The sequence below is a fragment of the Setaria italica genome, chromosome IV (assembly GCF_000263155.2).
Source record: "Setaria italica strain Yugu1 chromosome IV, Setaria_italica_v2.0, whole genome shotgun sequence".
NCBI classification, from domain to species: Eukaryota; Viridiplantae; Streptophyta; class Magnoliopsida; order Poales; family Poaceae; genus Setaria; species Setaria italica.
This window is the reverse complement of record NC_028453.1, coordinates 6,092,711-6,104,730: the sequence shown is the minus strand read 5'-3', so window position 1 is coordinate 6,104,730 and position 12,020 is coordinate 6,092,711. Positions and strand designations below refer to the sequence as shown.

Below are 12,020 nucleotides of genomic sequence, written 5' to 3'. Positions count from 1 at the left end.
CTTGGGGGCTGTGTGCCACGTGCCCATCAGCTAAAAAGTTTTTTCTCTAGGTTTTTAAGGGAAAAAGAGATGCAAATTACAGATTGACCCTCAGTCTGATTCTTCAATTCAACCTAAGGCTCGGGGGCTACTCCATATGGAGGGCGACTTTCGTCGCACTTCCATATAAAAATTTAAGAGATGAAGATTCAAGATCAAGTTAAAACAGGCTTGAGCAGATTCTAGCCGCATGGCAGTGCTCGGGTACAATTGAAGACTCAAACACGATGAAGTACTTGAAGAGCACAAAAACTAGTCGGTGAGGTCTACAAAAGTACTCGGAACTGCTGCATTTGACTAAAAAGTACTCGGGGCTTGTCGTACGTACATCTATGGGCCCACCCGAAGGTTTGGACAGTCCTAGATATAGGGCTGGACACCGAGACGTGTCAAACATGAAGGCTACTGTGCAGAACGGTGTAGTCTACGTCGTAGGACAAGAACAAGTTGAGGATTAGGAAAACTACTCATAGCAATTAGAGTAGGACTCGCCTAGTCGAATCCGAACTTGTAAACAACCGACCTATAACCCTGCCCCTAGCAATATAAGGCGAGTCACGGATCCCTCCAAAGCAATTCAATCCAACCAACATACAGGACGTAGGGTATTATGCTATTCAACGGCCCGAACCTGTCTAAATCGGATGTCTATGTTCACTTTCGAGTTCCTGATCTCGGCGAGCCCCACAAATCAAACACTACCTCGGGCACCCCCTCGCTATGTTGCCGGGTCTAAACACCATCAGGAGATCCTGATATCCGGTTTGAGGAAATAGAGGGTATACATTAGACGGTTTCATAGATTAGGGTTGTGTCTTAGACTTTTGGCAGGGTTTAGGTGGGTAATGTGGACTTATTCCTTAAAAAAATATAGGTTCGATTCAGTACGTATCCCAGTCTTTACCTAAGTGCGAGGCACCAAAATTCCGATGATGGAGTCTTTCCGAACACTGGGGTGATATTCAGTAATTTCTCTCTTTGTTTGGACGAATGAATATATTCACTTTGTGGATCATTTTTGAGTTATTCACCAGCAGAATTGAACGGGTGCAGAAGTTAGTCGGAACTCATCCAGACTGAGTAGCTGTTTCAGTAAGTTGATTTGTTAGGTGTGGTGTTTGTACGAAAGGAGATCAAATCCAGTAAATTATATGTTTATTTCCTATTAAATTTGACAGGTTAGATAAATGGTGTATGGCCAATTCAGACAAATTGAATTCAAGTCAAGTAAATGGTGTCTGCTTCCTGAACCAACTGTTATTTCCTTCATTCAGCGGAACAACAATTGAAATGCTGGACCTGAGCCACAATAATATTTCTAAAAAGATGTTCTCAACCTCAACCATAGCAGTGAACAACAAGATGTAAAGAAACAAAGGACTATATGATCAACAGAGTTGATATTTTATTCTGGATACAACAAAGCAACAATGAAGGGAGAAATAAAACTTGTGCCTCTCGCAAGAATGTAGCACATTATTAATCACAATCGAACAATTGAACTGGATGATTAAGCATCATTTGCAGTTAGGTCACTGCTGTCTTCGTCAAGGAACGGATAATCCGTATAGCCAACAACTGGATCCTGCGTGTAGAATGTGGAACGGTCATACTCATTCAGCGGCGCGCCAAGCTCAAACCTTTTAGGTAGGTCCGGATTGGCCAAGAAGAGCCTTCCATAAGCAACGAGGTCGGTGTAGCCATCTGTGACTACTTTGTTGCCTTCCTCACGATCATATCCGCCAGCGGCAATGAACATACCATTGAATGCCTTCCGGAATGGCAAAAGCCTGTGAGGGATCTGCCTACGACCATCAACAACGGCCATTCTAGGCTCCACCATGTGACAGTAGAGGAACCCCTCGTGCTTGTTAAGCTGCCGAACCATGTAGTCGGCGAGCGCCGCTGGGTCAGAGTCCACACAGTCCATGTAGTCGAGGAACGGTGACAGCCTGATGCCCACACGTTGCGCTCCCACCTCACGGACCACAGCGTCGACCACCTCCACTGCGAAGCGGCACCTATTCTCGAGGCTTCCACCGTACTCATCATCTCGGTCATTGGCTCCGTCCTTCATGAATTGCTCAAGGAGGTACCCATTCGCACCGTGTATCTCCACGCCATCAAACCCTGCCTCAATGGCATTCCGCGCAGCGCGCCGGAAGTCGTCGACGATCCCTGGGATCTCGTCCACCTGCAGCCGCCGCGGCTTGGAGTACACCATGCCGGGCTCGGCGTCTGGGGAAATCTGCTTGTCCGTGCTTGAAATGGGTGCCTGTCCATCAGGTTGAAAATCTGCCATTTCGTTCACAACGACGTATTAGCGTTTGAACGAACAATAATCAACCAACCAGGCAGCTGATTGAACAAGATTAATTTTGAGATGTTAGTGTGGATGCCTACCGTTTGTGGAGACCCTGCCGACATGCCACATTTGGCAGAAGAAGAGGGCGCCCTTGCGGTGGACGGCGTCGACGATGGGCTTCCACGCCTCGACCTGCTCTTGCGTCCAGATGCCGGGGGTCTCCGGGTACCCCTGCGCAGTGGCAGACACACCTGTAGCCTCCGTGATGAGGAGGCCACCCCTGGTGGCGCGCTGGGAGTAGTACACCGCGGCGTGCGGCTGCGGCACGTTACCGTAGGAGCGGCACCGGGTCAGCGGCGCGAGCACCACCCGGTGGGAGAGCTCGAACCGCCCCATCTTGAATGGCGTCAGGAGCGGCATCACCTCTTGATGAACCATGTTGTCTGCTAGATCGAGATCGCCGATGCGCTGCCGATGAAGGAAATCAGCGATCACTAGGTGGCTTTGCTTGGCTCTGTTTCTTGCTTGCGAGTAAGCTCTTGCTTGTTCTCTGCTTGTGGTGTGGTGCTCTCCAACCGGCCGGGGTGGAGGAGTATTTATACCTGTCGGAGGGTTTGCTCCGGGCGTGTTGGCAGCCTGGCATTTACCAGCCGCCTCCTTTTGACTGGTCCACCTTTTGATCCTCCCACGCCGTCGCCGACGTCATCTCTTGATCTCTGTCGTGTAACCAGCGATAGCAGCCATGTCATTCTCCAAAAACAATAGCAGCCATGCTATTTCCCTTTTTTTTATGCAGGTACGTGTATGCTGACACTGGTGCCCATCATCATGAGCTAGAGATGACGCCACTAGTACGTCATCCCCTGGTATTCTTCCTGAATGACGACTGATCCAGAAATGCAGCTCATCTGATGCATAACGCTTCACTTATATTTGAAAAGGATCGCTTTATCTCGTAGCGCGGGGTCACAACATATTTCATTGACAAATGTTTTCTAACGTTTTTCAAGGAGTCTTATCTAACACGCAGATGTTTTAGGGGGCCAGGACATCGAATTTTCTTCTTGGCATCCAATTTTAAAATCTGCAGCTAAGTTTAAATATCTTTACTAATAATAAAGATGGTGAATGCTCAAAACTCCCCTAGCTTTTGCAGGCGTGCTTTTGTAATTTTCCCAATACCTAATTTACTACGCACCATTACCCCAAAATTGCATCCAGAAAATATATAAGTTTTGTTTAAATTAAATATAGTTCCAATATAAACAAATAGTAATAGAGCTATTTGCAATAAATAAATAAATATTAGTGCAGTTCAAAAAATGAAGAAGTTCATATTACACCCCCATCTCTTGCGGTGGTATGAAATTCAACCCCCAACTACAAACCTTGTTGTATCGTCGCACGTATGCTGACCAAACAACTGAACAAGTGAGCTCTTCCAAAAATTTTGATTGGAAATATAGTATCTGGTGCTACACCTTAGTTAACTGCAGACATTGCAAGCGGTTTTAGAAAAGAGCTGGTACTGATTGCAGGAAGCGATAACAACAATTACGGGCCATGAGCTCACCAAAATTAGACCTTTAACAAAAGGATACCATTACTCCGAGATCCCAGCCAATTGTTTGGAGGAAGAATTTTGCAATGCATTCTATCTTAAGGACAGTGACAGACCGTCGAGCTGTTCCTGATCGCGCGCCTGCCACGATGTACAGGGGGTTTGGATAGATCCGTATACAGGACTGCGCACCGAGACGTGGCAGATATAAAGACTACGGTGCAGGACAGCGTAGTCTACGTGGAAGACAGAAACTAGTCGAGAACTCGGAAAACTACTCGTAACAGTTAGAGTAGGACTCTCTAGTTGAATCCGACTAGTATTCCTGTACCTGTAATCCTGCTCTCCCGATATATAAGGGCATTGAAGCAAATCCCGAGAAAATATCCGCCATCATCAATATGCAAGCTCCGTCTGGCATCAAAGATGTTCAGAAGTTGACTGGGTGTATGGCGGCCCTTAACAAATTCATATCAAGACTTGGAGAACAGATCCTTACCTTCTTCAAACTACACAAGCGGCAAGATAAGTTCCAGTGGACCAAGGAGGCAGACCAAGCCTTGCAACAGTTGAAGGATTTCTTATCAAAGCCACCAATCCTCACGGCGCCTAGCTCCAATAAAGACTTGCTGCTTTACATCGCTGCAACTACTAACGTTGTAAGCATGGCAATAGTAGTCGAAAGATCAGAGCCCGGCCATGTATACAAAGTACAGAGGCCCGTCTATTTCATCAGCGAAGTACTCTCAGATTCCAAGACAAGGTACCCACCGGTCCAGAAATTGCTATACACCATACTACTCACTTCGCGGAAGTTGCAGCACTACTTCCAGGAACACAAGATCTCCGTCGTCACTGACTTCCCCCTGAGCAAGATTCTCCACAATCGGGACACCACAGGCAGGATTTCAAAGTAGGTAGTGGAACTTAGAGCATTGTCCTTGGATTTCAAGTCAAGAACCAGGATCAAGTCCCAGGCTCTAGTCGATTTCATGGCAGAATGGTAGGAAAATCAACTACCAACACCGGCAGAGCACCAAGAGCATTGGGTCATGTACTTCGATGGGTCTCTCAAGCTCGAGGGCACCGGTGCAGGGGTACTGTTGATATATCCCAAAGGCGAGCAACTCAAATACGTCCTGTAGATCTTCTGGGAGGCATCCAACAACGAAGCTGAATATGAAGCGCTACTGCACGGGCTTCGCCTGGAGGTATCGCTAGGAATCAAAACATTGTTGGTCTACGGCGACTCACTGGCTGTGATTAACCAAGTCAATGATGAGTGGGATCGCAATAAGGAGAACATGGACGCATACTATATGGAAGTACGCAAGCTCAAAAATAAATTTTCGAGCCTAGAGTTTCACCAAGTAGTTCACGATAACAATGTCGCCGCGGATGTCTTGTCCAAACTTGGCTCAACTCGCGCCCAAGTCCTAGCAGGAATCTTTATCCATGAACTACGCAAGCCATCCATACGGAGCCGGCACCTTCTACAAGCACCGATCATGGTCCTGAGGCACCAGATGGGAGGTGATGATGATTGATGTTGATTAGAGAATCCTATTCATTGACTACATAAGGGAACAAAAACTACTCTCGGACAAGACACAAGCAGAGCAGATCCTACGATGAAGTAAGAATTACATCCTATTCGGGGGAAAGCTCTACAGAAGAGGCGCGTCTTTAGGAGTACTCATGAAATATGTCACACGACAAGACGGCAAGGAGATATTGGAGGAGATACACAAGGGCATCTGCGGCAACCACGCAACCTCACGCACAATCGTGGGCTAGGCTTTCAGAGCAGCGTTCTACTGGCCCACCGCCCTAGCGGACGCTGAAGAACTAGTCCGCCGGTGCCAAGGTTGTCAATTCTTCGCCAAGCAGTAACATGTCCCTGCCTACAACCTTATCACCATACTGCCAACATGGCCCTTCGCATGCTGGGGGCTCGACATGATTGGTCCCCTTCCTACAGCGCCCGGAGGATTCAACCGAGTACTAGTAGCCATCGACAAGTTTACCAAGTGGATCGAGGTCAAGCCACTAACTTGCCTCAAGGTAAACAGAGTACTTGATTTCCTCGATGATATCGTCCACCGTTATGAATTCCCCAATCGGATAATCACAGACCTTGGTTCCAATTTTAACAATCACGAGTTCTAGGAATACTGAGAAAATAGCGGAATCGACGTTTGGTATATCTCCGTCGCTCACCCGCGGGCCAATGGCCAGATTGAGCGCGCCAACGGGATGCTACTGGAAGCCTTGAAGAAAAGATTGCATGACATTGGCAACACTAAAGGAGGCAAGTGGCTTAAGGAACTACCAAATGTTCTCTGGGGGCTACGTACTCAACGGTGCAAACCCATGGGGCAATCGCACTATTTCCTGATCTATGGATAAGAAGCCATCTTTCCTGATGACATGATGTGGAAATATCCAACAGTCGAGCAATAAGATGAAGGAGCGGTAGAGGAGACAAGGCGTCTAGACCTTGACAGCCTAGAAGAAGCCCGCTGTGCAGCACTCATTCAGTCTGCAAGGTACCTCAAGGGTCTTCGCCGCTATCATGATCGCAACATCAAAGAGCATTCTTTCAACATAGGCGACATGGTCCTCAAGCGTATCCAAGACACCAAGGGGCTACACAAGCTTAATTCACCATGGGAAGGACCGCACATCGTATCCAAGGTCACAGGCCTAGGATCGTACAGGCTACAACACCTCTCTAGCGAAGATATCAACAACTCGTGGAACATCAAGCATCTTTGTCGATTCTATCCATAGTCCAAAGACTACGCAGCATTGTAAATAGGTTACTGGCCACTATTTACTAGGTTCCCAGGGCACAGTGTCGACCCTACTCAAAGAAGTCGAGGAGATAGGCCCTAGTCAGCGGAATCCTGAAGAGACTACTTGATTTCTACTACCAGAAAGCTTGGGTACCTGAGTACTCAACAACTCGCTTCCGAAGAGGCTCACAATAGTAGCCTTGTACGCAAACACTCACCTCAGTTGTACGAGCAAGATCATGCCCAAGTGTGAGAAGCACTAAACCAAAAAGATAAACAAGTCACCAGCAATGAATTTGCATTAAGACTTAAAGTATTTATACATTGCACCATTGCAGAATTAATGTTTTTTCTTATCTACAAAAGACAACAGACTACTACAGGTCTAGATGCTTGGCGACTTCCTCGGCGATGGGATCCACCTCCTCCAAATGCTGCTGGAAGACTTCGTCCGAGCAATCCCCCGTGATCCCTTCTGCGATAGGGGACAAGTCGACGTTAGGGTAGAAAGACTTCACGAAAGCCAGCAGCTGCTTCGAGATGGATTTTGCCATCCCTTGGATGTAACTGGCTATCTTCCCCGGCACATCTCGAAGTCTCTCTACCAGCGGGTGAGGATCCGCGCAATCAATTGGAGGCTCCACCATGTCAGCCAGGGGTCGGGCCACCGCAGACAACTCTTGCAGCTCCAGCTTACAGGCCCCAATCTCGGCCTATTGCGCTTGGATAGTCGTCGTGGCATTGATCAGATTGGCCTCGCCATCCCGGCACATCTTGGTTTCGTTCTCCAAGTCGCACTCCAGCTTGGACACCTGCTGCCCAAACCTGTCATGTTGATCAGTGACCCGATAGTAGCCGTTCTTCCAGTCTATTATGGAGGCCTTCAATTGAGGTCCCTAATTCTTATATTCTGCAAAAGAAAGATGCAATATCAGTCACAAGACTATTGGCTACCAGTAGACGCACACACCAAAAAGAGGAGTACTCACCTTCAAGCTTCTAATTTAGTGACTTGTTTCGGACAGTAAGGCGCTCCTTCTCCTTTTCCAAGTCCTAAATCTGCACCCGAAAGGTCACCGCCATGCTTTCGAGCTTCATGAAAAGTCAGGAAGTTCGTTGTCACTCCTCAGCCAGCTCCTTCTCCAACACCTCACCGTGCTACACGGTCTCGCCATAATCCCGCAGCAACTCGGACTTCCGGCGGGAGCAGTTGATCGAGTCCTATTATACAGACATCAGTACTTAGGTGCTGCACAGAGTACAAGTCGCAGGAATCTAGAAGTGCAGTACAAGGCTAAGTTCAAACTTACCTCGGTGTAGGATACGACACGCTGGTTCATCTGGATTATGGTGGCCACTATCTGTGCATCCAGCTAAGGATCGTCAATCAATTGGGCCTCCTCAGGAATTACCCGAGTTTCAACGCTCGACTTGATCCTCTCACTGGGCTTTAGGACTATCTCGAGGCCGGACGATGTGCCAGCCTCAGAAGACATCCCGACAGCGGTGGCCATGGCTTCAAGGGCTTCGGCGGCTTCAAGATTGGGGGCTTCATCAACAGCAACGTTGATGGTCATAGCTTCCATGGCCACAAGTGGATATGGAATCTCCACGGGAATCGCCATGGGAAGGGCCCCGGGTACACAAGGCTCGAGGGCTGGCACTGCAACATTAGCCATTGAGTCGAGTACGTCATGCATCAGCGCAGCAACGAGTGATATGGCACCTGTCTCTGCCGCCGGAGCCAGATCTCCCTCCGCCGGTGGAACAGCAGGCTTGGGGGCTATGCCCTCCGCCGAGTGGCTAGCGCCATCAGTTGTTGGCCTTGAACCGAACCAATGCTCACGCTAGAGGACGTCCTACACAACACAAAGTATCAGTGATAGAGGACAACCAACTACACAAGACAAAATTGGTACTCGACAATATCGAATTACTTACCTCATGGATCGTCGCAATTTCAGCAGCGGCTCCCCCACCAAGCACAGAGGCCTGACAGTGGGGGAAGGCTCCCTTGGCAAGGCTTGTTGCGGATACTTTAGTACACGCAGGATGTACTTCAGCAGCAGGGGGCTCTAGATCACCTTCAACCGCAGCGAGCTCCCCGGATGCTAGAATTTCAGGCGGGACGGCGCCAGTAGTCGTCTGTGTCACCTAAACCACCTACGCGACACCCTACAAAGACCAAAAGTCTTGACGAGTAATCGTGGCATCAGTAAACATATATAATTGTACCCGCACCTCAGGGTCTTGCCCTTCCTCGAAGGTTATTACCGATGGGGGCACAAGCTCGATGATGCGCAGAGTACTCGGAGCATGCGTCCTAGTGACCATCCGCTTATTCTTTGGTGGTGGGGCCAGAGCGGTCTCAAGCTCATTATCCGCAGGGCACTTCAATGAGCCAAAGGATGCCCCAGCTTTGTCTGAGGTGCGAACCTTCACACAATATGCCCTAGCAGCATCGGAGTCTGAGCTACTGAGGGACTCAGATTCTTCTTCTTCTTCTTCCTCCTCCTCCGTGGCCCCCAGTACAACAAGCTGTCATCCAAAAACACGCGAGGCGCTCTCAATGTCGTCGGAGTTAGGAGGAGGACGGGGTAAATAGAACACAAGTATATCTTCCTGCATAAAGACAGACAAGTTAGGAAACAACACGACTTCAAATAAGTACTTGGGGGCTAAGATCACGGGTACTCACTGCTCTTGGTGGGTTGGCAGTGCAGTATTCCGGGACTACTCGGGGGATCTCACTAGCATTTTTGAACATGCGCCTCACCTCGCCATTACCCCGTCAATAGAGATTTCCTCAGGCGTCATACTAGACGAGTCGTTGAGGAGTACCCGTGTGGCGGAACCGCCCAACTTAAGCTGATTTAAGTGCGCCTAATCGCCGTGGGAACGGCAATTATCCGAAACGTACTTAAAACAGCGTAAGTCCGGTAGTCCGTCGAGTGTCCCTGGGACTCCTCGAAGAATCCACGGTGTGTCTCATCACCATACATCAGGATAATACCCGCGATGGGATAATATCAACAAACATTACATTTTTACATACGTAATTAAGAGGTACGAGTTATTACAAGACTTAAGTTGAGACAAACTTAGTGATGCAGAGTTAGACAGGCTCTAAGATTAAACATAAACAGTTCAGGAGAAAATGCGTCGATAAACAGTTTTTCTAGAGTATTGAGAGACTCAAGTCAACACTCTAGATCTTCGGGGTCTCCTCCTCGGTAGCTTCCGGTGGAGCTTCTGAAAGATAACCACAAGGGGAAAACCCTGAGTACGAGGTACTCAGCAAGTCTTACCCGACTAACCAATATAATAGTTTTTTCTTTGGAATGCATGCCAGCCTTTGGGTGTGCTTGGTTGACACCATTTTGCCGAAAAAGCTTACTACGAGTGAGGCCTTAGTTTTATCTTTTATTTTAGTTAAGTCATTACCTAACCATTCTAGGTGATAACATGAGTAAAACAATCATAGCTGTTAAATCATACAGTACTTGGCAACAGAAGATTTTATATCGCATGAGTTCATACTACGAAGCTTAACAGCGATCAAGTGCATTCATAACCGAGAATTGCGGCGATCCGGATCTAATTACATCCTGCAGGAGAGTACCCTGATCACCAGCATTATACGACTGTCCAGGTCGTACTAGCAACCTCTCGATTAGTAAAGTCAATGATTAGGAATACAACTACCCGGACCCAGGGATGCACCCCCACATGGGACCCCACGTCTGGCCTGATCTCCATGTGAGTTTCAGGCTACACCCCTGCCAATCTCCAGCACGTCAAATGCAGGTACGAAGCATTCCTGATCATAGAATTTACTAATTTACTGGGCTTTACTGGTCCCATACCCAGTAAGTGATCAGATGTTATCACTTGACCAGCGGTTAAGACACGAATCGGGCCTTAACCAGATTAATCTAGCAGACAGAACTACATCTCTAGCTTCTGTCCGTATTCATATTCCCAACTATCCTTCATAAGCAACATGTATGACTTAAGAGTTTTCCTTAAGGTTGGTAAACCAATCATGTAAGCATATAAGCATTTCTAGACTTGGGTAGTTTCTAAGATTTGAACAAGTGGCAAAGATGTCCTTAATTCAAGGCATGATCATACACAAGAATAGGTTTCATTCAACTCCTAGACTTAGTGCATACAATAAACAAATAACCTATAACTAGTCACATGAAATAACGACTCTAAAATAGATAGGTATAAATGCACCGGGGCTTGCCTTGATCGTTAAAAAGATTAGTAGAAGCTGACGGGTTTGCTTCACAGGGAACAAATTCAAACACTTCGTCGGACTCCAAGGGTCCTTCTGAAAATTCCTAGTAATCCTCTTCTGATGCTTCTGGATCTACGGCACAATATATGCAGGGGTTAGAATGCAAACTTTTTAAATAACAGACTATACAACTTTCCTTCATGACTGTTATTTAAAAAGTTTGCATTCTAACATCCATGCCAAAGTAACCGTGCTCGCCGTTGTTTCTGTCCGCCGCCGTCGCGCCGCCCGCTCACGGTGAGAACCACCTTGCGCTGTCTCTCTTCCTTCTTGAGTAGTCGTAGTCGAGTCCTTAGGATCCTAGGATGGTGTCGGGGTAGACGTTTGAGTAGGTTATGCCGTTGTCGTGAGTAGTCACCACCGGCCGTGGGTGTTGCCGCCCGTCGCCGTGGAGGGGATGGCTCCGGCCATCTCCGGGGAAGCTGTTGCCGCGCACGAGGTCGTGTAGGTCTCAGGTTGGTGTTGTCGCCTGGTCCCGCCGCCGGGAGGGCGCCGGCCGGCGAGCCGCGCCGCCTCCTGTCGCGGACGCTTTTGGCGGGAGGAAGAAGAAGGAGCCAGGCGCTCGGGCCCGTGCGACAGAGAGAAGGGGGAGGAGAAGGAGGCCGAAGCGGTGCGGCCGGTTGCTGGGCCGCGGTCATGAGGCCCAGTGACGCGCGCGCGCGAGCGACCGTAAAAGAAAAGGGTCGGCGCGTCGCGGAGGCCCGGGAGTTAGCGCGCGAGTCGGCCGGGAAAAAGAAGAGGAGGCCGGAGGCCCAGAGCAGTAACAGGCCGGCCCCGCGGGAAAAGAAGAAAAAGAAAGAGCGGGCTAGTGGGCCGCTTTTGGGTTGCGAAGTGAAGAAGAAAGGAGAAATCGGCCCACGAAGCCCGTTAGGGGAAGAATAGGGCCGGCGGGTAGAAAGGAATAGGAAGGTGGGGTCCGCGCCGTGGGGCCCAGTGATTCGTGAGAGAGGGTAGAGCGTGGGTGACTAAGAAAAGTTTTTCCGGGGGAATTTCGGGAAAAGTTAGATTTCT

General features: G+C 48.7%; 1 protein-coding gene across 1 annotated transcript; it reads right to left on the bottom strand.

Annotated features, from left to right (window-relative positions):
* Positions 1 to 1,354: 1,354 nt before the first annotated feature.
* On the bottom strand, positions 1,355 to 2,924 carry LOC101763510 (putative 12-oxophytodienoate reductase 5). Its single transcript, XM_004964815.4, has 2 exons — positions 2,443 to 2,924; positions 1,355 to 2,334 (listed from the first exon to the last, which is right to left on the bottom strand). Exons 1-2 carry the CDS (start codon positions 2,780 to 2,782, stop codon positions 1,550 to 1,552), a joined length of 1,125 nt encoding a protein of 374 aa, XP_004964872.1. The 5' UTR covers positions 2,783 to 2,924; the 3' UTR covers positions 1,355 to 1,549.
* Between the last annotated feature and the right edge of the window lie 9,096 nt (positions 2,925 to 12,020).

Coding starts and splice junctions, on each gene's coding strand:
- LOC101763510 (XM_004964815.4), bottom strand. CDS start 2,782: ATGGTTCATCAAGAGGTGATGCCGCTCCTGACGCCATTCAAGATGGGG. Junction 2,335..2,442: donor CGGCAGGGTCTCCACAAACG/GTAGGCATCCAC, acceptor ACGAAATGGCAG/ATTTTCAACCTGATGGACAG.